This window comes from Triturus cristatus, chromosome 2_2 (assembly GCF_964204655.1).
Source record: "Triturus cristatus chromosome 2_2, aTriCri1.1, whole genome shotgun sequence".
NCBI lineage: Eukaryota > Metazoa > Chordata > Amphibia > Caudata > Salamandridae > Triturus > Triturus cristatus.
This window is the reverse complement of record NC_140582.1, coordinates 1,046,689,352-1,046,716,615: the sequence shown is the minus strand read 5'-3', so window position 1 is coordinate 1,046,716,615 and position 27,264 is coordinate 1,046,689,352. Positions and strand designations below refer to the sequence as shown.

General features: G+C 46.3%; 1 protein-coding gene across 4 annotated transcripts in view; it reads left to right on the top strand.

The window, feature by feature from the left end:
- The window catches only part of FAM193A (family with sequence similarity 193 member A), a 489,141-nt gene that overhangs the window by 298,710 nt on the left and 163,167 nt on the right, over positions 1-27,264 (top strand). For all 4 annotated transcript variants that reach the window (XM_085642531.1, XM_085642534.1, XM_085642533.1 and 1 more), the window contains one exon: positions 22,804-23,083. In XM_085642531.1, coding sequence (XP_085498657.1) covers positions 22,804-23,083 — 280 coding nt within the window. The remainder of the gene's footprint in view (positions 1-22,803; positions 23,084-27,264) is intronic.

The window sequence follows — 27,264 nt, the reverse complement described above, 5'->3', positions numbered from 1 at the left end:
TACCCCCAGTGTCAGACTGGATCCGGAGAATTTTTCCTCAGCAGTACCTCTGCACATCTATAGGTGGCGTTGGTTGACTCCGCGGTCGTCGTTGGAGTTGTGGTCGCCGGAATCACGTTGCAGTATCTACTTAGACGCTGCCCTCGTGCGCTGACGTCGGTTCTTTCTTTTTCCATGCCAGCTAGCGCAGATCCGGAGAGAGCGGTACTCCGAGTCACTTTTTGACTCAGTTTTTGCGACTTTTGCCGACATCTTTTTTGAGTCGTTCGACTCCTGGTGCACAGAGGGATGTCACGTACAACCGGCTTTAAGGCTTGCGACTCGTGACGCAAATTGATGTCGGTCATGGGCCTGCACCTCGTGTGTCTTTAGTGCCTGGAGTGCGACCATGACCCGAAGTCGTGCTCTGACTGTCGGGCCATGAACTCAAAGTCTTTGCAGGAATGGTCCCGAAAGCAGTATGCTCCATGCCTTTCGAGGTCCCGGTCGAGAGGGAAGTCGCGGCACCGGTCGCCGACCCACCACCAACACTAGTCATCAAAGTCTTCGTCTTCGGGTAAGTCAAAGCATAAGAAGAAAAAGGCGAAGAAGTATCGTTGCTCTTCACGTTCTCCCTGTCCGTCGGCCAACGTGGGAAGCGGAAGGTAGTCGTCCGGCTCTGCGCGTGGAGCCTGTTGGGTCGACTGGCCCTTCCTCCCTTTTCCGGGAGCCAGAGCAACCCCTGCCCAGATTCGCAACCTTTACGAAGCCTTGCATTCCATTTTTGGGCAGCCCGACTCCGCCGGCGCGCCCTTGGGCCCCGCAGACTCAGTTGGGGGCTCTAGGTCTTTGATGTCGGCAGCTTCGGCTCCGGCGCTGCAGGGCCCCCAAGGATCCAGGCCTGAATCTGGATCGGCACCGGTCTACCTCGTGACACCTCCTACACCGAATCCAGTGACGACACCCCTGCCGCCTCCAATGCCGGTTGTGTCCCCAGCTGGTGTTGTCCCCGGTCTCCCCCTCGATGAGGACACGGAGCCGGACCGACGTCTGGACCGACGCCTACCGGTACTTTTGTACCATTGTTTGCCCCTGATGTTTCCTACCGCCCTGAGTCGCTATCTGGAGAGGGGGAGGAGGACAGGGAGGGGTCTGTAGACGCTCTTGCAGACCAGTTAGAGGATCCGGACTTGAGAGAGGTTCAATGAGGCCCTTATGGACACCGAGCACTTTGTCCAGGCCCAATACACAGGCTCCTGTGGAGAGGATGATTGCCCGACGCCACCGCCCGGCCCCGTGCTACCCCACATTCTTCTCTTCCCATCCCACCCCCAAAAGCTTGGTAGTCCAAGCCTCAACATCGAAAGGCGCATTTACTAACACACCACGTGATGGGGAATCCAAGAAGCTGGACCACCTTGGGAAGAGGTTTTCTTACTCCAGCTTGGGACTGCGGTTGGTGAAAACCGCATGTCTATTGGGCTGTTACTCCCACTCGATGTGGGACACAGTTATGCAGGTGCTGTCCCTTGCAGTTACCAAAGGGTGACATGCAGCGACGTTCACCATCCGATGTGGGCTGGACACTCCGACTCACTAGGCTGGACGATTTCCACGTCGGTAGCCCTTAGACGCTATGCCTGGTTTAGGGCTACAGGCTTTTCAGGTGATGACCAAGCTACGCTTTTGGACATGCCCTTTGATGGCCGATTGTTTGACGACAAGGTGGATAACTTGCTTGAACGCTTTAAGGATTCCAAGGCTATGGCCAGGTCCTTGGGCCTCGCATCCATCTCCCGCCCATTGTAGTCTGCCTTTTTGCCCCCTTTTGTGGCTACGGAAGGACTGCCCCACCACATTCCGTCCCAGGGCCACAGGCCTGAGCATGCTGTCCAGCCTCTGCGCAGCCGAGACGTGGGACCCACCGTCGTGGATCTGGGGGCCAGCGGGTGGGCCAGTCCACTAGTCCTCTGCAGCAGCCTCAAAGCCCTCCTAGTCCGACCTTTCCGGGACACCTTTTGCTAGTGGGCGTCGGGATTCGCCATCACCTCCATCACTGGCTCAACATCACGTCAGACAGATGGGTTCTACAGATAGTTCGAAGGGGCTACTCCCTCCCCTTCGAGACTACTTCTCCATCCATGCCACCTCAGAACCATTGCATGTCGGAGGATCATTTGGCCTTTATCCAACAGGAAGTTGCGGCTCTCTTGGCCAAGGGAGCCATCAAGCGAGTTCCTGCTCTAGAAGTAGGTTGTGTCTGTTATTTCCACCTCTTTCTGGTACCCAAGAAGGACAAGGGCATGCGTTCTATCTTGGATCTCTGGAATGTCAACCGCTTCCTCCGGAAGGAGAAGTTCAAAATGTTGACCCTGGCTCAGGTCCTGTCTGCTCTCGTCCCTTGAGAATGTATGGTAGCGTTGGACTTGCAGGACGCTTAATTTCACCTTCCCATCCTTCCGGCCCATAGGCGTTACCTACGGTTTGCGGTAGGCCACCAGCACTTTCAGTTTATCGTGCTCCCCTTTGACCTTACCAGCGCCCCTCGGGTGTTCACGGAAGTGATGGCGGAGGCTGCAGCTCATCTGCGCAGTTTGGGGATTCCAGTCTTCCCCTATCTCGACGACTGGCTGTTGAAGACTGGCTACCCCCGGACAGTCGTCTCCCACCTCCAGATTATGGCTGACCTCCTGAATTTGCTGGGGTTCTCCATCTATATGCCAAAGTCTCGCCTGATTACCTCTCAGAAGCTCCTCTTCATTGGAGCGGTTCTGGACATGACACACTTTCGGGTCCATCTCCCCGAACGGCGAGTCCAGGATATTCAGACTTATTCCGATCTTTCAGCCTCTATCCTGGGTTTCGGTCAGGATGACCATGAGGCTGCTGGGCCTCATGGCCTCCTGCATCCTGCTGGTCAATCATGCCGGTCAATCATGCCAGATGGCATATGCGGGCTCTGCAGTGGGACCTGAAGTTCCAGTGGGCGCAGCATCAGGGGAACCTGTCCGATTACGTCCAGATCTTGGAGGGTGACGGATCACACAGTGGTGACGGATGCGTCCCTCCTGGGATGGGACGGCCACATGGGAGAGGCAGAGACAGAGGCCTCTGGTCTCCGGCAGAGTCCAGGCTCCATATCAACCTTCTGGAGCTCCGGGAGATCCGACTTGCACTGAAGGCATTCCTCCGCTCTGTCAAGGGGAGAGTAGTGCAGGTGTTCACAGACAACACCACCGCCATGTGGTACTGCAACAAACAGGGCGGGGCATTTCCCTGGTGTTCAACACCTGGCAGGTTCACTGAACGCCAGGGCGGACAAACTCAGCCGCAGGTGCATAATGGATCACGAATGACGTCTTAACTCGGACGTGGCGCAAGGTCTCTTTAAATAGCAGCATTTCTGCACATTGGAAATTCCAAGGCGGCACTTGCTTGGCGACGCTTTTTGTCATGAGTAGAGTTTCGTTCTGTTGTACGCCTTTCCGCCTATACCACTTCTGCCCAGAGTGCCGAAGATGATCAGGGGCGAACAGGCCCAAGTCATTCTTGTGACTCCGGACTGGGCTCCAAGAGTTTGGTATCCCGAGCTACTCTGTATGACCATCGATCCCCCGATCCGACTGCCTCTTTGGGAGGATCTTCTGTTGCAGCAGCAGGGGATGGTCCTCCACACAAACCTGTCCAGTCTCCACCTCTTTGCGTGGAAATTGAGCGGCAGCAGTTGATTCCTTTTGACTTGCCTCCTGAAGTCAGTGATGTCATTCTGGCAGCCAGGCGTCCCTCCACTAAGTTGGAACAAGTTTGTGGCATGGTGCACAGCAAAAGCTGTGGATCCCCTTTCTGCCCCTCTTTCTGAAGTCCTACTGTTCCTTCTTTCTTTGGCCCAGAAAGGCTCTGCTCTAGGCACTATCAAGGGCTACCTTTCTGCCTTTCTCAGGCTCTTTGATCAGCCCTCTCTTTTCAAGTCCTCTGTTAACAGATTCCTCAAAGGCATTACTCACCTTTTTCCTCCTATTCCCTTCGTAATGCCACAGTGGGACTTGAACCTGGTTCTCACATATTTAATGTGCGCTCCCCTTGCGCCTCTTCACAACTGTTCTCTTCGTCTGTTAACTCTGAAGAATGCTTTCCTGGTTTCCATGACCTCTGCTAGGAGAGTGAGTGAGCGAGCTCCAGGCTTTCTTGCAAACCTCCTTCATGTATGTCCATCTGGACAAGGATTGTGCTCATGACACGCCCATCCCTTCTGCCAGAGGCTGTTACTGCCTTTCACATCGGGCAGGCCATCACTTTGCCCACCTCCTTTCCGCCTCCGCATCCTTTCAGAGAAGAAGAGAGGCTCCACCGTCTGGACCCAAAATGTGCGCTCTCATTTTACCTGAATCGCACACAACAGTCCCAGGTGGATGACCAGCTCTTTGTTGGCTACGTTGGCGCCAAGAAAGGTCGGGCCGTACACAAGCAGACTATCTCCAGATGGGTCGTCTTGTGTATTAAAGCCTGTTATTCTCTGGCAAAGAAGGAACCTTTGTTGGGGCTGCGCGCCCATTCCACCAGGGTGACGGCTGCCACTACGGTGTTGGGACGTGGTGTCCCCTTACAAGACATCTGTCAGGCAGGTACGTGGGCCTCGCTGCACACTTTTACTAAGCACTATTGCCTGGGCAGACAAGTCTGGCGAGACGACTTCTTTGGCTATTCTGTTCTCCGGGACTTCCTGGTGTGATTTTGGTTCGCAGACCCAGCACCGGGGTTGGTATTGGTGGGGTATCTATTTTAAGGTAAGGAATCTCACTAACTTGTTTCTTCCAGATTCACAAGTTACTTACCTTTGGTAACGATATATCTGTAAGAAACATTAGTTGGTGATAGATTCCTTACCTCCCCACCCATCCTCCCTGTTCTGCGAACTGATTTCTAGGGTTAAGATCATCCCTTTCATTGCCCTAGTTTCAATGCACCAGTGGTCAGTATCTTGCATGGCTCTGCGTTCCTGGTGCGGAAAGTCATGTACAGAACTGACGTGCGTGAGGGCAGTGTATAAGGAGCTGCCGCGACGTCATCTCGGCGACCACGACTGACAAGGAGCCGCACGACTCCGCCTTCTGACGCGCAGGGATACTGCTGACAAACTTTCGGGATCCAGTCTGATGCGGGGGGTATTTCTAAGGTAAGGAATCTGGGCCTCGCTGCACACTTTTACTAAGCACTGTTGCCTGGACAGCACAGCAAAGTCCGGAGACACGGCTTCTTTGGCCGTTCTGTTCTCAGGGACTTCCTCGTGTGATCTTGGTTCGCAGACACACCACCGGGGTTGGTATTGGTGGGGTATCTATTTTAAGGTATGGAATCTATCACTAACGTGTTTCTTCCAGATGCTCAAGACTCCAGAGCCTCCACCTGCATGCATGAAGATAGAACAGAGCAGCCTGAATTATTTTTCCTTGCCACCTGAGGTGGTAGTTGTCATTTTTTTGTGGGCGTAGATACTTCACCAAGATTATGTGCTTGAGTAGATGGAATAGGTTTTTCAGATGGCCTGCAGACAACTCGATAGACCCTCTTCAAGCCCGCCTGTCAGTCATACTGCCTTTCGGTAGCTCTAAAAGGGTGTACAGTAGGCAGTGTAAAGGGCTATATTTCAATTTCGTAGGCTTTCTTCTATTTCCCTAACCTATTTGTCACCCATTATTATAAAGTTCTTAAAGGGACTTGCAAACAAGTTTTCCCATTATAATGGAACCGTAAATTGGTTGTTGCGTTTGTGTTGCCCACTTGAACAATTCCATTGTTGTCCTTTACGTTTGTTCATGTTTACCATTTTTCTGATGTTCAAGGCATGTGTGCTATAGATACACATGCTTTGCATACTCCTGCCATCTAGTGTTGGGTCCAGATGTTTACAAGTTATTTTTCTTCTAAGAACTCTTTTCCAGTCACAAGGTAAAGTGACTCCTCTTTTCGGTGATAATGCACATGGGCATCAACTCCTCTGTTAGATTGTTTTCTTTCCACCATCGGGTTCAGATGTGTATTGCAGCACTCTGATTTGAAACAGTAATTCAGGATCCCTTCGGTTCGCAATTCACTTGCCCTCGTCGGTATTGTCTTCGATCGCATTTTCACCTTTGACGTGCCTTAAAATTTCTGAAAATTCTGTCCCCAGAACATTAAGAGGATGACTGGGATGCTTGCTGGTCGTTTTGATTCAAAAATACTCATCGGGACCTCCAGTATCGACGAAGACACCATTGGTATCTTTGGTAAAGATATCGAAAAAGAAGAGATGGAAGTATCAGAAAAGGAAGAGGCTTTCTCTGTCCAAGACCCTGATTCAGATTTGGAGATGGAACTAGAGTCCTATGACGTTCCAGCTGGACGGGCTGCCGTGAGTAACAGAGCCCCTTTGCCCACCAAACCCTCTCAGACTAAACAAAAGGTTATTGGCTCACCAGTGCCAACAGGCCATGGTAGGTACTGAAACAGCAAGTTAAGCCTTCCTGCTCGGGCTCGAGTCGCGATGATACCCCTTCGGTTCCGAACTATTCCGAAGACAAAAAGGACAAATCCAGCTTGGTACTGAAAATTTCGGCACCGAAACATAAAGAAGCTCCTGTAAAGCCACCAGAACCTATTTTAGATGCAATGAAACAAAAGCTGGATCCAGAGCAGAAGAAAATGTATATAAATCCTGACACTGGCCACATTAAAACTAAACCAACAGTACCATCTTCCAAAAGGAGAATAGTCACTGAATATAAGTCCCTTCAAAAAGAACAAGCATTTGAAATGCAATATGTCTCGCATTTACGAGAATTTGATATATTGGCACTGTAAATGTCAATAGCTTAAATTCTCACAAATACGAGACCTATTGAATTGCAAATTTGTTTGTTTCCAAGCGCCCCAATGTGGTGCTTGCACTTATTTGAGGCCACACCCCTTTCTTTAGATGAGCCGCGTCTAAAGAAAGGGGCGTGGCCTCTATTAAGTGAAAGCGCGGCATTGGGCTCTTAGAAACAACCCACAAAAAAATATTTGTATACCAATAGGGGTCGCATTCATGAGAGTTTAAGCTATTATCATTTACATTGCCAGTAGCTCAAACTCTCCTAAATGCGAGATCTATGGCATTGCAAACAAGCGGCTGCCATTGTCTGGGCTGCTTGGAAAGTGAAAGCGTGCATGGCGCGCTGAATGTAAGGGAAAAAACGTCATGCCTGCAGTAAGTCAAAACCCATTAAAGAAAATAGTGCCTATTGAGTGAATAACACAGACGGTGTAACAACCAAAGTAAAAAGGCCAGTCCTCATGGGAGGTTACATATGAGGACAAGGCGGTACTAAGGAGGGACTAACAAGCCGATTACTGAATCAGAAGCCAGCATTTACAAAGAACAAAGACACAAGCCAATGAAAAATATGGGAGGAAAGTGGGCGGAGCTTCAAGTCCATACTCTAATACAGCATGGCTTGCACAGCAGCTCATGCTCTGCTCGTGCTCGACCTAAAAAAGGACATGGCCACTAGTCCTATTAACATTCCTCAGACACCACCACCTTCTTCACCAATACCTATTATACCAGCTTCAGACCCTTTACACATCACACCACTGGGTTTTCCAAATACAAATCCTGATATAGTAGCTGATGATGAGGACACCTATAATCAGCCACCCCCTGATCCGTGGGATGACTACAGTTTAGACCCACCTTGAGACACCGACCCGAATCTATATCCAGTTAAACCTTCGCCTCCTGATGATGATACAGCACATCAGGAGTTAATTGCTAGGGCAGCCACTTACCATGGGGTGGCTTTACATAAATAAGCCATAGAATAGGATTTCCTATTTGAAACCTTAGGAAACACACACACATCACAATCCGTGCCTATGTTCAAAGGTATGATGAGGCATGATGACGATATTTTTAAGGATCAAGTTAGAGCTCGGATCCGAACACCTAGGGTGGACAAAATATATAAACCCCCACTATCTGACCCTGTTTTTTATTAGGGGTCAGTTGCCTTTAGACTTTTTAGTAGTTTTCAACACTCGTAAAAGGGCAAATTCACAAACATCAGGGGAGGCACCGCTTCCTGATAAAGAATCAAAATTAATAAATGCCTCAGGAGAAAAGAGTAGCTGCTCAATCAGCCAATCATTGGCGCATAGCCAATACACAAGGCCTAGTGGCTAGATATGATAGGTCACACTTGGATGAGGTGGGGAGAGGATGTGGCATAACGGCTAGGGCGGTTGTTCTCAAATCTGGCCAAGTGGGTCAAGTCTTGGCAATGCCACTCAACATCCTGTGATCCTGGGCAAATCACTTGCCTAACAAAAAATATAAATGAATATGTCCATTTGAAACTCAACTGGTGCTCATGTAAAGCACTCTGATACCTTCGGATCAAGTTCGTATTATGGAAAACTCTGGGGGGGAAAAAACCCAAAACCAAATGGAAGAACTATTACAAGATCTCCTGGAAGAACACAAGAAAAAGGGGCCAGAAATAGTGCAAGAAGGCAAGCTTCTCTCCAAATCAGCGATCAGATGTGCGTTAAATGCTGCAGATACTGTCAATACCAGCAATCTACTCAGGATACCTGCATGGCTCATAATTTCTGGTTTCAAACAAACTATTCTTAATGCACCATTTGATAAGGAACACCTCTTGGGGCCTCAGATACCCAATCATTTAGAGAAAATGAAAAAGGACACAGAAGTGGTAAAATCAATGGGAGCAATTCATTCTCCTTCTACTAGAGGTTCTTTTCGTCGCTCCTACTACAGAGGGGGCTCCAGGACCAATACCACAGATGCCAGTGCTTCTTCATATAAAACACAAACCCAATCTTCCCCTTCTAGAGGATTCTATAAAGGTAAATATAGAAGTAACAACTTTAAAGGAAGAGGTTCACCAATACGCACCTCTCCATCCACTAACAAACAGTGACTTGATATCACTTCCCCCTGATCATTCATTACCTGTCGTTGGAAGATTACAACAGTTTCTTCCCATTTGGCAATCAATAACAGACTAATGGGTGTTGGACATTATCCAACATAGTTAATGCCTGCAGCTCACAAGCAACCCTCCCAAAATTCCAAACTCGCATCCACAAACTGTCTTTAGAATACCATCATCTGCTCAAACAAGAAGTACAAGCTCTTCTAACAAAATAAGCTATAGAAATTGTCCCATTGCAACAAGGATGAGAGATATATTCACTATACTTCCCAATTCCCAAAAGGGGTGGTTCATTAAGGCAAATCTTGGATCTCAGGCCATGAAACCTATACATATTATCAGAACACTTCCATATGGTCACACTTCAACAAGTACTTCCACTTTTGCAGCAAGCCGACTTTGTCAACACTAGACTTAAAGACAGATGCTTTCATATACCCATTCACCCAGCATATCGCAAATACCTCAGATTTGTGATGGAAAAAAATCATTATCAGTTCAAAGTCCTTCCATTAGGAGTAGCAACTGCACCCAGTGTTCACCAAATGCCTTGCAGTGGTAGCAGCACATCTACGTAAACAACAAATCCATGTCTTCTCATACCTAGATGGTTGGCTCCTAAAAGCCAACACACATCCTAAGTGTGTGCAACATACACAAATCACCATAAGCCTTCTACATAAGTTAGCATTTTCAGTCAATGCACAAAAATCTCATCTTCAACCCACTCAAATACAGCTATATCTAGGAGCCATTTTAAACACGGAAATGGCTCTAGCATATCCCAATGCAGCCAGGATTCACCATTTTCAAGCATTGTTACTCCAGTTTCAAAACAACTGTTATCTACCAGTTAAAACAGTCATGCAGCTACTGGAAATGGTGTCCTGCATTCCCATAGTGCCTCATGCAAGACTAAAGATGCGTCCTCTGCAAGAATTCTTAGCATGTCAGTGGGTCAGCTTACAGATCTAGTGTTGGTAGACAGCCGCACTCAGCGCTCTCTGCAGTGTTGGAACCCACACAATTTATCAAAAGGGTGGCACTTTGACCCTATTCCACAAGTCATGCTCACAACAGATGCATCTCTCACAGGGTGGGGAGCACATTTAAAACATTTAACAGTTTAAGGTCTTTGGGACACCACCCAACAGAACCATCACATCAACTACCGAGAACTTCAAGCAGTTCAGCTAGCATTAATAGCATTTCTACTTCATCTGATCGGGAAAGTTGTCCTAACCGAACAGACAATATGACAACAATGTACTATGTACAAAAACAGGGGTGGGGGTGAGGGGGGGACACAGACTTTTCAGCTGTCACGCCTCCGACCATTTGGCATTGGGCATTTCATCATTAGATCCAACTCATGGCAGAACATCTTCCAGGGACAGATAACATCTTTCCCAATCTCCTCAGCAGAATTAGACAAAAAGTACATGAATGGGAACTTCACCCACAAGTTCTCCTTCCATACTTCCAAAAATGGAGATTTACACAAATAGACCTCTTAGCTATAGCAGAGAACTCAAAATGCCCAGACTTACCCTCCAGGTTCCCACACCCCCCTATCCAAAGGCAATGCCCCATGGATCAACTGGTCAGATATTTGCTTACGCTTTTCCCCCTCTCCTTCCTTTTCTGGTTCGGAAACTCAGGCAGACCTCTCTAGCACTGATTTATGGGCTCGTCAACCATGGTTCACCACACTATTTGAACTCTCAACAGTTCCACACCAGAAGCTTCACATAACTTCCAATTTTCAAAGAGAACCACTGAGAAATCAGACATCCAAACCCCAGAAAACTCAACCTAGCGATTTGACTCCTGAGTTTGGATATTTAAACCTACCACCAGATTTTCTGACAGTTATTAAGGAAGCACGAACACCTGCCACTAGAGCATGTTATGTAGCAAAGTGGAAAAGGTTTGTGATGTATTGTCATAATAAAATAATTGACCTGCTAAATGAATCAATATAAAATATTAGTTATCTTTTGCATCTACAATGTGCAGGCCTTGCCTTCACATCCATTCGATTACACCTTGCAGCAATAGCTGCATATCTTCAAAACAGACTACATTTATCCCTATTGAAAATTCCAGTAATTAATGCCTTTATGGATGGCCTTAAAAGAATAATAGTACCTAGGGTACCACCTGCACCTGCCTGGAACTTTAACATTGTTCTCACAAGGTGCGCCAAAGGCAAGCCCGTCTGCGCCCAGCCGGGCTTAGGGTCAGCACTGTCAATTTTCCACCATCACGTATACAGCGGACCACTCTCCAGGAATAAAGGCCTCGGACCATCCCATCGTAGGGTCAAAAAATATCCTATGTAATGTTGGGTCCCTTGCCAAACACCCTTTCGAAATTTGGGACATGATTGTCTCTCATTCCCCCGCACTATGTTTCTTTACAGAAACTTGGTTAAACCCTTCTAATCTTTCCATGATAAATCTGGCGATTCCAGACAACTATCAATTTATATATTTGAATAGGGAAGGAAAAACAGGCGGGGGCATTGGCATTGCCTTTCAGAATCACCTTAGGGTAAATTGGGTGTTTACAGTAAAGAATGAATGGCTGGAATTAGGTATTTTTAAGGTTACTGTATCTCCTACTGACTGCTGGCACGGCGCCTTGCTGTACAGACCCCCAGGACCCAAAGCCAATTTTTCTGACCTCCTGGTGGAATATATAGCGTTACACGCCCTAGCATCAAATACATTTCTCCTACTAGGGGACTTTAACTTTCATGGGGAAAACACCTCTATATTAGAGGTTGATAAACTTTTTGCCTCGTTGAAGTCAATAGGCCTTACTCAACGAGTGGTAGGCCCAATGCATCGAGCTGGCCATTTGTTAGATCTTGTGTTTACGAACTATGACCAGTTGAGTTGTGACCCCCCTGATCCCCTGACATGGACAGACCATTCTATGATCTCTTTTACCTTTAATCAGACGAGGGGGAAAAAAGGGAATTACTAAAAAGAAAAACAGGGGAACAATATAGGGTCTGGCGGAATCTTACCCTAGAAACTTTTAACAAGGCCTACTCCCCTGATGTGGGAGTTAACCTAACGGAGGCTTCCAAAAAATTGGAAGCTTTTAACTCTGCTCTTCAATCTGCTTTTGATGAAATTATACCAAGCAAACGGAGCTCGACCATACGACGAATCTCGACTCCTTGGTATACAGAAGAGCTCAGGATGAAAAAAGCCAAATGTAGGCGCCTTGAGAGAACCTGGTGGGCAAATAAGGAACATCAATTTAAACTTCTGTATAGACAGTCTTTGGCTACTTATCATCTACACTTAAAAGCAGCGAGATGCTCCATCATATAGCAGATTGAACAAGCCAGTAATTCCTCGAAAGCCCTGTTCTCCATAGTAAAACATTTTGCATCCCCTAGAGCTTGCTCTCAGCCACTTATTGAATCTCAGGATCTCTATCTCCTTGGCATCCTTCTTTCAGGACAAGATAGCAAAAATGTATAACAGTTTCCCTCCGGAAACTTTTACAATCCCGGATCTAATGCCAAGAATGAATGATGAAGGTCAGACAGTAAAGACCCATCTGGAGCACTTTGATTTGACCACCATTGAAGAAGTTATAATAGGCCTCTCCAAAGCAAAATCGGGGTCCCCTAACGATCTGTGTCCTCCAAAAACTATGGCCCTCTTAGCCACAAGCTGTGCCCCGGCAATAAGATATTTTCAACTGCTCCATAACAACGGGTACCATTCCTACTGCTTGGAAAGAAGCATATGTTCGCCCCATACTGAAAAAACCCTCAGCGGATCCGTCAATTCTCGCCAACTACCGGCCTATCTCCCTGCTACCACTTCTCGGAAAATTGCTGGAAAGTATCATAAATAGGCAACTTTGCTCCTATCTGGTACAAAATGATATTCTGGCTCCCTCACAATCAGGTTTCCAAAAAGGATATAGCACGGAAACAGCCGTATTATCAGTGACGAATTCACTCAGACGAACAGTAGATGCAGGGGGCTCAGTGATACTGATTCTTCTGGATCTCTCCGCAGCTTTCGATACTATCTCTCGCATGTAAAGCTGGCGAAGAGATTAGCCGCTGGTGGTATAAGAGGGACTGCCCTGAATTGGCTAAAACAGTTCTTGGTTGATAGAACCCAAACTGTCACTCTGGGTCCCTATTCCACGCCCAAAATGCCTCTGAAGAGGGGTGTTCCTCAGGACTCCTGCCCGAGTCCTACCCTCTTCAGTATTTACATGACCCCTCTGGCGAGGACAGCTGAACAGTTAAGCTTCGAGATCATCGCCTACGCAGATGACACGCTGCTTATGTTCACTGTTGGGGAAAACTTAGGGAGTGAGAAAGTTTGTTTTGCTAATGGCATGAAGATGATCTATGACTGGATGACGGCCAATTATTTACAGCTGAATCCAGACAAGTCAGAAATTATGCTATTGGGGAAAGCAACTCATGTCTGGTCCGATGACTGGTGGCCTGCCCAATTGGGCTCCGCCCCCATCCCCAAACTTTCAGTTAAAAATTTGGGCATAAAAGTTGATCGGCTGTTGTCCATGAAAGACCATATTGCGACCACGTCTTCCTCATGCTATTATAGCCTCCGCCTTTTGAGAATAATCCTTCCATATATGCCTACTTGTTATCGCCGGACTTTAGTGCAAGCTTTGGTAACTAGTCGGCTGGATTACGGTAATGCACTACTGGCAGAATTAGGTGAGACCCACCTAGCTAAGTTGCAGGTGGTTCAGAATACAGCAGCGAGAATGATCTTCAATCAACCAGCAGGTTCCCCTTCTCTGCCACTGCTCAGAGAATTGCATTGGCTAACTGTGAAGAAGAGATCTTTTTTCAAGATTTGCTGTCTCACCTACAACGCCTTGAACAACAGAGGTCCTCTTTACTTGCAAAAAAACTTTTTAAATATTGTCCATCAAGGAGTCTCCTATCTAGTCTACAGGGCCTCCTCCAGGTTCCACGTTTCCGTCTTAATTGGACTGGAGGCAGAGCTTTTTCATATCTCGCTCCAAAATATTGAAATCTGCTTCCCCAGACTCTGCGATCAATTCCGAAGTACGAACTTTTTAGGAAAAAGTTGAAAGCCTTTCTGTTCTGAACTATTCACTTGGTTCCTTTTGCTTTCTCCTGTCCAGGATGTTAGTCGATCAGGTAGCGCCGAGATGCCCTAGGGTGAGTTGAGCGCTTTACAAACGTTTTAACATAACTATGCTTATGGGTCCACCTTTTGAACCTTTACACAATTGTGCATTACAATTTTTCATGGAAGGTGTCTTTTCTCATTGCTATCAATTCACTAAGACGTGTTGGTGAGCTGCAGGCATTAACCTTAAAAGAACCCTTCTTTCAACTTCATAAAGGTAGAGTGGTTCGTCGTACAAACTCAAAATTCCTTCAAAAACTTGTCTCTGCTTTTCATATTAACTAATCAGTTGAGTTCCCTGTGTTCTTCCCTCAACCTGATTCAGTAGCAGAAAGAGCTCTACATGCACTTGATGTCAAAAGAGCACTATTATACTATATTAATAGGACAAAAGATGTTTGCAAAACAACTTTTTGTTGGCTTTGCTTCACCTCATAAAGGGAATCCCATCTCTAAATCCTGTATTTCTAGATGGATTATTAAATGTATTCAAACTTGCTATGGTAAAGCTAAAACAACTTTAACTATACCTCCCAGAACACATCATACTCGCAAAATAGGAGTATCTATGGCCTTTTTAGGCAACATTTCCATAGCTGACATATATATATATATATATATATATATATAATATATATATATATATATCTATATATATATATATATATATATCTCAGCTACATGGTTTTTACACCACATACATTTACATAACATTGTGTGGATGGGTTAGCACGTCAACAAGCTAATGTATGACAAGCAGTGCTAAAAAGACTTTTTCAAACAACTCCAACAGCCTGTAGTTAGCCACCGCTTTGGGAGAATACGGCTATACAGTATATGCAAAGCATGTGTATCTACAGCACACATGCCTCGAACGGATTGTTTACCCTATATGCATCTGCAGCTCTACATGCCAAGAACAGATGCTTACAGGGTAACTAACATAATCCTATTCTTGCATCAGCACCTTGTCTTAAGACGAGAAGTCGGTCCACATAAATATGTTGGATTTGCGAAATCTCATACTAGGCCAAAAAGCATTCTTGACAGGATTGGGGGCGGGGCGGGGAAATGCTGTTAATTAGAACAGACAAACCTACTTTCACCTCTTTTCCTGTCAAGTTGGTATTAAGAACCAGGGCTGCCTTCCTGCCTAAGATCAGGGCTTTGGGTTTCCAGTCTAGCCCTGCCTTAGATGGGCACTCCAGCCCTCTAGGCCAGTCGATCACCCTGCCAACCTTCTTCCACAACCAGTGAAGTAAGAAGCAAAACGTTATCTTCTTGACCCTAAGACAGTGGTCCGCTTTTTCATGGACAGAGCATATGAGTTCAGACTGGATGACCAGCTGTGATGAAAGGCAAGGTAGTGCATCAAGAATTGCTGTGCTTCTGCACAAAAAGAATCTCCTCACTTTTGTGAAGCATTACTGTTTGTATTCGGAAGTGTGTGGGGGGGGTGGGTTAAAGGTCACTTTCCTCACTCAGTCCTTTGGATTTTTCTGCAATAACAAGCAATGCTGCACCCACTCCTTGACTGGGGACTCCTTAGGAAATCTGTTCAGAAGACGAGGAATCTTCAGGTAGAAGTATCCACCAGAAGAAAAAGTTGACTTAACTTTGGTAATGGTCTTTCGGGTACCTACAGATTCCTCCCCGTTGCATGGCTGGTTATCGCACATGTCCTTTTAATGTGGTGCCTTCATATTATAAAACACTACACCCGTCTCCTTAATATTAGACTCCTCTGACTGGAATTCACACAAAAAACAAGCATTTGCAATGCAGTAGGTCTCGCATTTATGCGAGTTTTAGCTATTGACATTGCAAATAACAATGCCTTTTAATTTTTTTTCGTTTTTAAAACCTAAATAAAAGGCATTGTCATTTGCAATGCCAATAGCTTAAACGCGCGTAAATGCGAGACCAATTGCATTGCAAATGCTGATTATAAATTTTGTGTGAATCCCCTTATCGAGTTGTATGCATCATTTATTGACTCGTGTGTATTTGCAGATGTCTAACACTCCTCTCCGATAAGCCTATGGCTGCTCAACCACACTACACCCTACAAGAGCACCTTGGGATTGCTAGAGCAAGCCTCTGTACACCCATAAGGGAACCCCTGGACTCTGTGCACGATACCCCTCATTTTGGTGTATCCTATAAAGAGCCAGCTCCCTATACCAGTGCACTCTATGCCACTCTTCTCTACTCAGCACCACTCTGCACCACTCTACACCACTTCGCTCTACGCTATTGCACTATAGTCCACTCTACTCTGCACCACTCAACGCCACTCTACTCAACTCTATGCCACCGCACTCTACACCAGTGATCTGTACGTCGCTGCAATGTATGCCGCTGCACTTCCACACCCTGCTCTGCACCATTCTACTCTACGCCACTGCATTTTGTACCACTGCGCTTTATGCCACTACATTCTATGACACACTACTCTGCACCACTCCATTCTGAACCTCTGCACTGTATGCCACTGCACTCTACTCTACACCGCTTTACTTTAGGCCACTGCACTCTTTGCCATTCTTCTCTACCCTGCACCACTCTACTCTATTCCATTGCACTCCACACCACTCTAATCTGCACCACTGTATTCTCGACCACTGCACTCTGCGCCCCATACTCTGCACCACTCTACACCTTTGCACTGTATGCCACAACACTCTGCACCACTCTGTGCCACTGCACTGTCTGCCACTCTACTCTGCAACGCTCTGCCACTGCACTCTACTTAATTGCACTCTGACACGGCACTGTACTCTGCACCACTCTACTCCACACAACTGTACTCTACGCCAATACACTACTTTACGCCACTGCACTGTACACCAATGCACTCTTTGCCACTCTACGCCACATGGCACTACACCACTCTACACGACTATACACCGCTCTACTCTGCACCACTCGACTCTAAGCCACAGCACTCTGTGCCACTTTACTCTGCACCACTCTGCTCTATGCCAGTGCACTCTATACTACAGGCTTCTATGCCACTGCACTCTATGCCAGTCCACTCAACTCTATACCACTGCACCCCATTCTATGCCATCCACTCTGCCACTTCACTGTATGGCACTATGCCACTCTACTCTATGCCACTCCATGCCACACAGTGCCCCTTTTTTGCACCCTACCCCACCTAACTCCACATAATACCACTGTAATCTGTCACTCATCTGTTCCACTCTACTGTATGCCTCTCTACACCACTCTACTCTCTGCCACTTCACTCTAAGCTACTCTACTCTACGTCACTTCAAGCTGCTCTACTCCACTTCATTATATGCCACTTTATTCTACGCAACTCTACTCCACTCTATGCCACTTAAATCCAGACCACTCTACACCACTTCACACCACTCTGTCACTCCACTCTACTCTATCCCACTCTGCTCCGCTATACTCTACGCCAGTACACACCACGCCACACCACTCCACCACTTTAATCTATCTCACTCCACCCTATGCCACTCTGCTCAGCTCTACTGTATGCCACTGCACTCTATGCCACAGCAATCTGCACCACTGCACTCTACACCACTGCACTATTATCTGCACCACTTTATGCCACTGCACTCTATACCACTCTACTCCGCACCACTGCACTCTGTGCCACTCTAATCTACTCTGTACCACTCTATTCTATGACACTGCACTTTATGCCACGCTACTCTACACCACTCTACTCCCCTCTACACAGCTGCACTCCGCACCACTGCCCTCTATGCCACTCTACTTTCCACCACTCTACTCAAAATGACTGCACTCTGTGCCGCTCTACTCTGCACCACTGCACCCTACACCACTGCACTCCGTGCCAGTCTAGTGTACTCTGCACCACTCTATTCTATGCCACTGCATTCTACACCACTGCACTCTATGTCACTGCACCACCCACTCTACGCCACTGCACTCTACACTACTCAACTGTGTGCCACTGCACTTTGTCACTTTACTCTGCACCCCTCAACTCTATGCCACTGCACTCTACTCTGCACCACTCAACACCACTGCACTTTACACCACTCTGCTCTATGCCACTTCACTTTACACCACACCACACTACTCTACTCTGCACCACTCTCTTCTACCCCTACACCACTGTACTCTACGCCAGAGGTCCTCAAGCAGGGAGGGGCTTTGGGTGGGGGATCCTGCTTGGGGTCGGCTTAATTGATTTGAGGGGGTGGGGGTTGCTAGACACAGACCAAGTGGAGCATCATGCTGAAAACATATATTTATTTTTACTGGAAAATGCAGAAGGACATTGATCACTAATGGATTCTCAGCAACATATTCTATCCTGGCTGGGATTAGGTGCCAAAGGGGAAGAGACTCCAAATAATCCTCAAAGTCCCCATTTATGTTAAAAAGAAATCTCCCTGTGGACACATTTACAATTTATGAATGCCAGGCTGCCCAAACAGAGCTGGCAACCATGTATTTGCACTTTTAAAGGGATCCCTGAACAAAATTGCAATGTTTGAATTGTTAAAAATGTTAAGAGTTGCCAATTCTATAGAATAATAGTGAAAAATCTTTTCAGTCTGAGATGAGGTGATGACATTTATACAGGATGGGACCACTGTCCAAGACTGGCCTGACCCTCGCCTCCCATCACAAGTGCCCAGCAGGGACAAAATGCTTTCAAACTTAGGCCACAAGGTGGGTATTTGATGTTTGTAGCCTGCTACTTTTGTAACCGTGGCACTTAACGTAGTCCCTGGCACTGAGGAAACAGAATGGAGGCCAGCGTGACCCAGCAGTAAAAGGCCTGTCGGAGCTTAGAGCACGTGTGTCAAATGCCACTGCTACAGCTTCACAACTCACGCCTTACACAACCTATGCATTTTATTGTACCAAACGGTGGCCTCATTTACAAAGAAACACAACGGTGCCCTTTTCTGCCTAAACAAATCTAGATTCATACTGCCTAAGGACGGCAAGGCAGTTCAGTGGGTTTAGCACAAGTTACTGCTGCCCACACAACCGATTAAAAATGAATTGGGATCCTACCAAGTCATTAGATTAGTGACAAGTCGAGGTTATGGGGTGGGGAAGTACTGTTACGTATGGACTTAAGAACTGCTGTAATGTCTCTAAACTGCTAGTCATATAGCATAACATATGTATATACACGCATTATCACCCTAGCAAAGATAGAAGTATTTTTTACTGACATCAAAAGGATGAAAGGTGGACACGGCTCTGCATGGGTTAGATCTTGCTCAAATCTCAGTTTCCAACTCGCCTATTCTACCTACCGTACATTCAATTGAATAGGTAGCTACAATGTGACATTATGACTTCTCTTTTTTCAACAGAGTAAAATATGAGTTTTTAGTGCTTTTCATACACCTGGTGAATAAAAAATGAAAAAAATAAACAGGTAGGAGGATTATCCATTCCTGTTTGTCCGCTCAGTGTGACAAGAAAATAATCACCTTGAGTGTCTTTTAGAAGTACAAATCAGCAGTGAGAGAACTAAGCATGATGTCCCACCGGGTCTCCTGCAGAATACAGTGAGGGGCCCAGAGACTCCCATGTCTCGCATTCTCACAGATACTCCTAGTCTTCCGTTGAATAGGGGCCACGAAGGGTGGGGGCCCGGTGGAGGCCAGCAAGCTTGCATTGCGCCCCTGCAAATCCGCCTCATCCATCTTTCGGTACCTAGAAATCAGCCGTCCAGTCACCCAACACCCCTCTAGTAAGCAGTTGGTTACCACGGCCACGGTTACACACGTTTTTCCTGCAATATCAGAAAAATCTCCCCTCACTTAAGGGTCAATTGGTAGAGATTGCCAGGCTACAATCTGCCGCTCTATCCATCACCACGAAGAGCAGGCCCTCTGTTCCCCAGCAGCCCTCTTATCTGCTAGCATTTCACTCTTTTAAGATATCAGTGCGATATTGGCATCCCTGAACGCCCCCAGCTACCGACTCCCAGAGGGAGCTCACTTGCGGCTAATGTTCAACAGCATTTGGGGGCTCTTTGTGACGCGGTGCTAATCAGGCGCAATTAGCAGACCAGCATTTGCAATGCAATAGGACGCGCATTTACGCAAGACGGTAGTGATGGTAGTGATCGCGGACAACGGGGGGGGGGGGGGGGAGGCTGCACGGACAACATGAGTGCATAGGCCCTCTAGGCATGACAACGGGAGGGACGGCGGGGGGGGGGGGTTTATTTGAAGGCATGGACAACGGGAGGGGGGGGAGAAGGCACAGACAACGGGAGGGAGGAGAAGGCACAGACAACGGGAGGGAGGAGAAGGCACAGACAACGGGAGGGAGGAGGGGAGTAAAGAAGGCACCAAAGTACGTCGTGCCTGCAGTAGGACAGCTGCGATTGTCAAAGTAGATAGTGCTCACCCACTAGATAAAGCATGCCGTGTTAGGAGCAAAGTAAAAGGTCCTGTCCTTATGGGCGGCAACAGATGTAGCCTCATAATGAATCGGAAGCCAGTGTTTTCCAAGGACATTGACACCAGCCAATTAAAAATATGGGCTGAGTGGGCGAGGCTTCCACAGCACTTCCACAACATACCCTACTACAGCATGCCTCGCAGAGCGAGCAGTGCTTGCACACTGTAATGCTAGGCTCGACCGAATGAATGAAAACTGACTCCAGCACGCTGATGAGGTGCTTTATACCTCAAGTGATGTCACAGGGATGCCATTTACGGCGCCAAAGTGGAGCCCAGTAGACCCTTATGGCGTAGGAGAGCTATTAAAGTTTCCAGATCCAGACTGGAATCCGGGATATTCAGAAGGTAAGGAATCTGCAGGTAGATGGAGTATCCACCAGAAAAAGTGATAGTAAAGGTAAGTAACTGTATACTTTGGCTATAAGGACAAAGCCCCAGAAGAGAGCACGAGGTCTTGCACAGTGACCAGTAAGCAAGAGCTCCCACATCTAACAGGACCTGCAATACCTAATATTAGGAGGAATTGACCATATAATTTTTTTTTTTTTTAATTTTGCTTCGGAAAAGACTCAGTTTACTGCCTTATGCTCCAAAAGTATCAGTGCAAAATGCAACAAGCTGTCCAATAGTGTATTGTTTTAGGTTTTGACCGTGTGTTGTAGAGTTTGTGCAACTGCTCTAAAAGATCCTAATAGCCTGTCTGTGTCACGTTTATTAAAGGCAAAATATGGGAAAGTTTTGCTTTCAAAATTGTTCTGTAGTCATACTAGTTACAAAATTAATGCATCTCCTGTGTCCCACTTGAACACTCAAAAAAAGCACTTTGAGACTAGAGAACATTTGTCTTTTGTTCCATGCTATACCTACCCTTTTTTGCTACTGTTGGTGTCTCTGGTAAATAGCAAGGAAGTGTTTTCAGAATTTATTTAAACTGATTGAGTTTTGGGAGTGTATTAACAAGTCTCCTGATTCTCTCATTCGTTTCTTACTTGCCTTTAGTTTTATTTCTTAAAGAATATTGTATTTCAAAGTGACATAGTAGAACGATCAAACATCTGTTTGCCCTTCTTTTTTATGACTTGTCCTGTTAAAGCGATCTATTGGATTATATTTCAAGACTGTAATGCGCTGATGAGTTCATCTGTTTCTTTCCCAGTCTTGTTTTAATTGTATTATGGATCCATTGTTCTCGTATGTCTATTTTTTCATCCATATAGTTTTAATAGCCGATTATTTGGACAACATTTTTTTGCCTTCATTAAATTATGTGATGCAGCTACTTACACCAGATGAATACCTGCTGTGTAGTAAAACTGGGCACTGGACCGTAATTGGGAAGTATACTTCCAATGCATGAAACTTTAAGACATGAGGTATATCAAAAGGATACACAGAAAGTGCTGAGATTTCTTGTTGCAGTCCAAAAGTATTTTATGTAACAAATGTAACTGTCATTTAAATGGCAGCTTTGTGGAACCTGCCTGAATCTAGGAGTCTCTTTTCTCAGGCCCCACAGTTGAGCTTTGCTGTTGGGTAATAGAGGGTACATAACAAATGTTAGTCTGTAAATAGAACACTGGCATTGAAACAAGCAGTTAGTACTGCACACAAGTATCTCTCAAATCTCAACAGTTTCTTTTCCATAAGACAAAACATTAAGAGGAGACGGTACTGTTTACAGAGGTATATTAACAAAGCATTAAATTGCAGCTCAGTATTTTTAAGCAAAAAAACCTGCTAGATAACGATTTATTTTTTAACTTATAAAGTCTTGGGAACTTTTCATTATAATATTCCATTGATGGGCGTTCTCTCCTCTCTGTGGCTATGCTAGCGATGAAGAAGGCCCTTCAATGTGTTGGTATCTTTGGTCTCAGACCAAGAATGGTCCTGGTCTTGCAGAATCAAGTGGTGTAGGGGTGGAAGGGTGGCGAGGCTCCTTCAGCAATGGGGCTAATTTAGTTACTGGGACGTTTAAAGTTGAAGCAATAGGATCTACAGAGGGGTTCTGTACTTTTAATGTTCCCCGTTTTATAGATGCAATATGTAAATTCACTGTGATCTGTATGAAATAGTAACTTTTTTCTGTGAGTTATCTAGTTGTTACAAATAATAAAATTGATTCATGCACGTAGTGCCAATATGTAGTTGTTTTGATGCATAATTAGGATTTCCTATAGATATGTGGTATTACAATATTTGTTATTTTTATATCAGGTGATGTGTTTCACAATATTAGTAAAGAGGACCACAGACATTCTGCGCCAGTTGTTCCAAGGAATAGTCCAACAGGTTTATCATCTCTGCCCCCGCTTTCTCCTTCTGGACTTTCTCCGACATCTACCACCCACCTTCCCAATCATACAACGCCATCTTTTCCCAAAACTGCTTCAACTGCACCTTCGTTTGTAGATCAACATTCAGGTCTTTGCACGACTACAGCTGCACCACCCATATCAGCGGACAATTCGTTGAGTGCACCGCCAAGTGTCTGCAGGTAAGTAGTTCAAATAGTTGATTTTTCTGCATTTATAGCTTGTTGTGATCAAAGGCAAATGTATTTGCAAACTAACCATTCTGAACTCTTGTATAGTAAATTGCTGTAATTTGCAAAACCATTGCTTACAGGAAAGGATACGAGTCAGTCCACACTATAAATCTGTGGAAGATAAAAACACTTCTTAGTCCGCAAATATTTCTGAACTTAGAAGTTGTATTTTCAGGAATCTTGATTAGAGGACTGCCACCTTCCCTTCTGAATGTGTTCCAGTTTTTTTGCTGCTACGGTAAAAAAAAAAAAAAAACATTTAGAGGAACTTCCGTCGCAACAGCAGGACAGGGATTTTGCACTCTGTCCTAAAAAAAAAAATCCACATCGCCCCGTGTGGAGATTGACTGCACTTGACTCCAAAAGAGCTGTATGCTTTTACATTGATTCTATCAAGGACCATTGGGTGTATGGTCAGCTTTTTGTGTTGTTCTCTGGGGGTGAAGAAAGGAAAGGCTGTGCAGAAAAGGACGCTGTCAAGAGGATATGCCTCTGTTTTAAGTTCAGCAGTGCATTGACAAAAAATGCCGCCTCTGGAAGGTTTAAGAGTTCATTCCACCCGAGGCAGGGTCAGAGAGTGGCTGTTCTGAAAATGTGTCTGGCCGTGGCTTTTAGGTCAGTGCATACATTCACAAAGCACTACTACCTTAACAGACATAGCCCGTTGGTTCCTCAGACCCACTGCATGTATCTATTCCTAAGGTGAGGAATCTGCAGTTCGAAGTATCCATCAGAACAACAAGTTACTTCTGTAACTCTTACTAGTGGATGCGCTGTCTAACCGCAGATCCCTCAATGCCCTCCGACCTCCCTTTTCTATGGAATGATCTTCTTTCCCATTTTATAAAGTCCCAGTCTAGAGATCTGCATATTCGTACCACTGATCAATTTTTGGGCTCTGTCTGTGGGCGTGGACAGAGTCCAGAAAGAAACTGACGGCAGTGCTCGGAGGGTGTGCTTACAGCTGCTCTGCTCCATCCAGTGATCTGTGCGAACTATTGGTGCACTGCTATGTAAAGAATCTGGATTCAGTCTAACTCCTGGAAAATATTTTAAAGGTGAGGAATCTAGAGATAGAGTATCCACCAGAAAGAGCTTTACTTAAGTAACTTGTTCATCAGTCCCCCAACATTTAGTTTGCCTCCTTTTATCAAGAAAGAACTGGTTTCAGTAAAAGTTCTGGTTTTGGGTGTGGCACTTAGAAGCACCACTGACCTTGGAAATCTGAGTTGTAACAAAGCTAATACGGGTCATGAGAATCTGATGTAAGTCGCATTAGAAATTTAGGCAGGGGAGGAAACATGCAGTGCAGCTTAAAGGCGAAAATTGTTATGGGGATGGGGGGGGCGAGCCATACAAGGACAAAATGTCAAACCCTTTGTACAGGTGACACATTAATAAATATACACTACTGACATGGAGTGTTAGGCACCAAATGTAGGAAACTGGCACTACATATACTACACCAAAATGAGGTATAGTGTGTATAGAGTCCAGGTGACCCCAGAGGTTAAAGTAAGATAGAACCTTACTCTCTATTTGTGGTAGAGTGGTCGAGCAGTAAGGCAGTATCAGAGGACAGTTTTAAGCATTTGATGTACACACTCAGTCACCAAATGAATTCACACACTCAAGAACTGAACTCTAGGCCAATTTTTTTTGTATAAAAATATATACTGTTTTATGTTCGAGGCATATGAGCTGCAGATTGTACACTATGCATAGATCGCCATCTGGTGTTGGGCTCGGATGCTTGCACGTTGTTGTTGTCTTGAAAGAGTCTTTTGTAGTCACGAGATGGGTGACTCCTCCCTTGGACAATAGTGCGCATGGGCATCGACTCCATCCTCGGATTGTTTTTTCCGCCATTGGGTTTGGATGTAACTTTTGCGCTCCGGTTTGGCACCTTATTCTCCAAACCTTTGTGACGCGCAAATTATCTACACTCGACGGTATTGTTTTCGATCGCGTGATCTTCGACGTGCATCTGAGCTAGTCGATTCCAGTCATCGAAGTGGGCTGCTGGGCCTATCGATGCCGTTCGGGCCTACAGCTCATGGAAAGGACTCCCTTCAAAAAATTCCCCCAGTGTGGAGCGAAATTCCCACACAGTGACCATCACAAGGTCTGTAACCTTTGTCTCTCGGCCGAGCACAGCGAGAACAATTGCCAGGCCTGTGCCTCTTTTTGATCCTAGAAGACCATCCGTGCTCTTCGGGCCCGACGACACATCATGGCAGTGAGCAGCTCTAGCACCAGTGGACATCTTTGATGAAGGCCCCGATGTCCCGCAGGAGGATTCTGAGGACCTGGCAATCTTGTCCGAAGCAGACGACCCAGACGACCACATCACTCCTGGTCAACGAGTGAGTACAACTGCCCCTACCCCAACTCCACCCGAAAAAAAGAAGGCCCTGGTCAAGACTTCGCCTGCTGGCCCCAGTCACGACCGAAAAACTTCAGAAGACCCGCCCTTTTGGGGTCTATATGGAGTGTCTATTCGGAGTCCGAAGATAAAGGACAAGCCTTCCGGTAGCTCTGGACAGAGCAAACCGCATCTGTGTCCCGCAGGCGCCTTCGGCACCGAAGACGGGAGAGCAACCTACTCCCAAAAAAGTCGGCACAGACTACCTCGATGGTGAAAGAAAAGCCATAGGATCCAAAACCAAAGCCTTCGGAACCGAAAAAGATTTCAGTCTCCGTAGCCAAAGGACCCCAAACCACCTCCTAAGGCCTCGGAGCAGAAATCCAAACCCCGCTCGGACCCGAAGCAGAACAAACTCCATATAGACCCCAAAACGGGGCATGTGGCTGCTGTTGCACACAAAAAGAGGAAGATGGCCACACCAGACACTCCTGCAGTGTCTGTGAAGAAAAAAAGACTGTGCCACTCCACCTATAAGACCCTCTTCTCCTGTTCTTCCTCCTAAGCCTGTCTCTCCTCCACAGCCTCCAAAACTTCCACCACATTCACCACCACCGCCGCAGGAGGAAGATGATGATTTAGGGAGTGGGGGAGGCAACAATGGCCCTTTCACTGACCCTGATGACAACACGGACGTACCACAGGACGATTGGGATGATTATGATGACCCAATAGATCTCCCAGACCTCCCTGATCCCCAGCCATATCCAACAAAGCCATCTCCCCCAGATTATAATATTGGCTTTGGTCAGTTTGTAAATAGAGCTGCTGTCTACCATGGTGTTCAGATACATTCATACCCTGCAGACGAGGACTTCCTCCTAGACACCTTCGAACAGTCACAGAAGACTGTCCAAATCCTGCCAATGCTAAAAGGGGTCATTAAACATGCCCCCAACATATTCAAAAAGCCTGTGTGAGCTAGAATTCTCAATCCCAGGATTGACAAAAAATATAAACCTGCCCCCGATGATCCCACCTACATCAAAGGGCAGCTACCCTTAGACTCACTAGTGGTAACTAACGCTAGGAAACGTGCCAACTCACAAACCTCCGGTGACGCACCACATCCGGATAAGGAATCGAAGTTGCTAGATGATTCTGGCAAAAGAGTTGCTGGCCATGCAGCTAATTACTGGCTGTTAGACCTGTCAGCCCTTTGGGTGGTCCCTCCTCATCATTATTTATTTTGTCCCACTTTTGCCTCAAACCCTGTTAGTATTTTTCCTTTTTGGGAACCACCAGACTTTTTCGTATTGATGCAGATTCAGGGAGCCATTTTATCTACCCCTGGAACTTCTGTCTGAGGGCCTGGAGCACAAAATGGTGGCCACCTGTGACATCATCAGAATCCACTGGAACCTACCAGCACCTTCCAGAACATTCCAGAACCCTGTGACAGTTGGAGGCGGTTTGGAATGTTGAGAAGCTAAAGCCAGAGTTGACAGTTGGAGCGGGCAGTTGGCACCTGACTGGTGAAGAGAGAGGAGCAGAAACCTGAAGGAGGAAGGAGTGAGGCAGCAGGGGTGGAAACTTGTGCCTGGAGTGGGGTCCATAAACCCACCCTTGATACTAGTCCCTACTGACTGAGCCCAGCCTGGAGCCCTGTGTGGGACAAAGCAAGAAAAACCATCTTAAGGACCTGGACAGAAGGAACAGGCCTTAGAAGTAAAGAAAAGCAAGAATCTGACCTGTTTATTGGTTT